The sequence below is a fragment of the Arachis ipaensis genome, chromosome B03 (assembly GCF_000816755.2).
Source record: "Arachis ipaensis cultivar K30076 chromosome B03, Araip1.1, whole genome shotgun sequence".
NCBI lineage: Eukaryota > Viridiplantae > Streptophyta > Magnoliopsida > Fabales > Fabaceae > Arachis > Arachis ipaensis.
This window is the reverse complement of record NC_029787.2, coordinates 40,939,820-40,942,565: the sequence shown is the minus strand read 5'-3', so window position 1 is coordinate 40,942,565 and position 2,746 is coordinate 40,939,820. Positions and strand designations below refer to the sequence as shown.

Sequence of the window (2,746 nt, the reverse complement as noted above, 5' to 3'; positions counted from 1 at the left end):
TCATCATAAATAAGATTTTTTTAAAAAAATAAATTTATTAATAATTTGTGGGAGTTTAAAACTCCTATAAAAATTACAAAAAATTAATTTTTGTTATTATTTAATAAATTCTTTAACAAAAAAGTTGCGTTATCCTAACAAAAAATTATTAAATACCGAAATATCTTTTTTTTTTTGGGGACAAAGAACATCTTATACTTCGTGAGATTGAAGTCTTTAAATTTAATCATTTATTAGTACTCTTCTTGCAACACAAATGTTAGCCAGTTTGGCTGTGGCCTGTGGGTTCTCGAAACGACGACGTCTGCTTATTACAGTTAGCAAAAAGCCCTTGCGGTTCTAGAGTATTGAGATTTGATCAGGCATTGCCTTTTCGAAGAGCTGCGTCACCATAACGCACCGTTTCATTCCTCTTCCTCACTCAGTCCCTATTCCTCCTCCTCTTCTTTTCTTTCCTCCCTGAACTCCGCACAGTACAATCACGCGAACCACATAAGAAGGGTTTCTGGTTTCGTTGCTCCGCACAACACAATCAACAATGGCAGACAAACCCCAACCGGTTCGGGTAGTGTACTGCCCCGTGTGCTCTATGCCACCCGAATACTGCGAATTCGGACCCGATTTCGAAAAATGCAAACCCTGGTTGATCCAAAACTTCCCTGACCTATATCCCGATCTTCTCAAAGGTAATCAATCTTTCCAATTTTTAAATTTTTATTTTATTTTTTCCTGAACAGCAGTTACAATTCAAATTTCCCAATATATTCACTGTGAATTGATTTATTTTCAATTTGAAACCTAACTCCTTCGAATTTGTTTGTTCATTTTAATTTTGACGGCGCAGAAACGAATGAAAGGGATGCTGATAAAGTTGCTGATAAGCTTCAAGGTACCGGTATATCTTCGGGGTCTAGTGATGGAGCTGCTACCTCAGGTTTTCTTCTTTTTTGTTTTTTCTTTTCCCCTTCGCTTATTTATTTATATATCTATTTTGCTGCATTGCTATTTGATGTTGAAGATTAGAGTTGTGATTAGTGTTTTTATTTCTGAGAAATGGTTATTAGTTCTGGCAAGCAAATGCAATGGTTACTTGTGTTTCGTTTCACTTATTTTGGGTATTGTTTTGATTGGAACAACACTCATATTTTCATTGTGTACATTTGTCTAGATATGAGTATTATTATGTCGCGGAATTCCATTTCATTTTCTTTTTTCAAATGAAGAACAAAAGTGTACATGGAATTAAGGCCCCCTCCCCACCCCCACCCTTCTTTTTGTATTTTTGCCTGGTAGTTTTCTTCTTATGAAATGCAATTCATAAAGTCAACATTCTAGAAGTTTCAGACCTGACATGTCAGTGAATTGAATATTTTGCTTTGCTTACCATCATATTCATTTCAGTTTCGTTATTTCACGAGTTTGATAAATTGGATGTTGTTCTTGTACTGCTTCCCAATTGGTTATAGCCAAAGCATTTTGAAGTCCTGCTGATGTTATATTGTTATGATTTAGCACCAAAGCAAGAAGAGGTCAAGCGTCTTCCTGGTGGGAAGATAAAGAAAAAGGCATGTCTTGGAATTTTTTTTCGCTCTCAAATAAAAGATTCTCATCAATCATCACCATCATTTATACTAAATGCCATCATTCCAATCATTTGATATGTTCTTAATTTGCATTGTTTTACAGGAGAAGCAAGAGGTTGTTATTGAGAAAGTCATTCGTAACAAACGAAAATGTATCACGACTGTGAAAGGACTAGAACTTTTTGGTAAGCTGTAACTTCATTATCTCAAGACACTCATTAACAGATGCTATTAATATTTAAGTCATTCTATTTTATTGCATCCCAGGTGTCAAGCTTAGTGATGCTTCAAAGAAACTTGGTAAAAAGTTTGCTACAGGAGCTTCTGTTGTAAAGGTGAATAACTATTAGCTTTTAGGTGGTGGTCATAGTTGTCTAATAGATGTAATTGATATCTTATACTACTGTGGATTCATTGGTGTCAGGGTCCAACTGAGAAAGACCAAATTGATGTTCAAGGGGATATATCTTATGACATTGTGGAGTTCATTACAGATACATGGCCTGATGTAAGTGACTTTGATTTCCAATTTGCTATTTAGTTCTGATTTAGTATGTTGAAATATAAAGGGTAGCACAAGTATCTTGCTAAAGCAGGGTCCGGTAAAGGGCCGTATCTAAAGGCTGTAATGTAGGTAGCCTAACCAATAAAATTTACTGTTATCATGATTTAGTCATAGTGTCTGTTATCAAATTGTCATTAATTTGTGAAGAGAGGGTACTTGCTATTGGATGTTTTAATGTCGCTATAGGAATGCATAATAAAGAAAGTTTGTCTCAAAGTGTTAATGTGTTGTACGCCAACCTATGTGATTTATGGAACACTTCATTTACAAACGGTACAACTTTTGAATGGAGCAAAGACATTTTACTTGTTTCTTTTATTATAACTTGTAACATTTGTTTATTTTCTTTTAGTCATCTAATTATCTTGATAAGTTGGACCAATGGATTTATTAGTATTAACAATCCTGTGTAATGTTGATGCATAACTACTTAGCAAATACAATGGTCTTCCCCAAAAAAGTGTTTTACATTTTTTTATTGGGTAAAGAATACTTTTTGTCATGAATGTTTTCAAATATTTTCAAAACTACACGACGTTAATTTGATCCAATTTTGTCTCTATCAATTAAAACAAGTTTCAAGTTTACCCCTATCGAA

At 34.2% G+C, this 2,746-nt stretch overlaps 1 protein-coding gene across 1 annotated transcript in view; it reads left to right on the top strand.

Moving 5' to 3' along the window:
- LOC107630382 (translation machinery-associated protein 22) overlaps positions 231-2,746 on the top strand; it is a 3,449-nt gene continuing 933 nt past the window's right edge. Inside the window, exons 1-6 of the mRNA XM_016333490.2 lie at positions 231-686; positions 845-934; positions 1,513-1,565; positions 1,687-1,768; positions 1,851-1,918; positions 2,008-2,091. Of these exons, the coding sequence (XP_016188976.1) occupies positions 539-686; positions 845-934; positions 1,513-1,565; positions 1,687-1,768; positions 1,851-1,918; positions 2,008-2,091 (525 nt within the window). The 5' untranslated portion in view covers positions 231-538. The remainder of the gene's footprint in view (positions 687-844; positions 935-1,512; positions 1,566-1,686; positions 1,769-1,850; positions 1,919-2,007; positions 2,092-2,746) is intronic.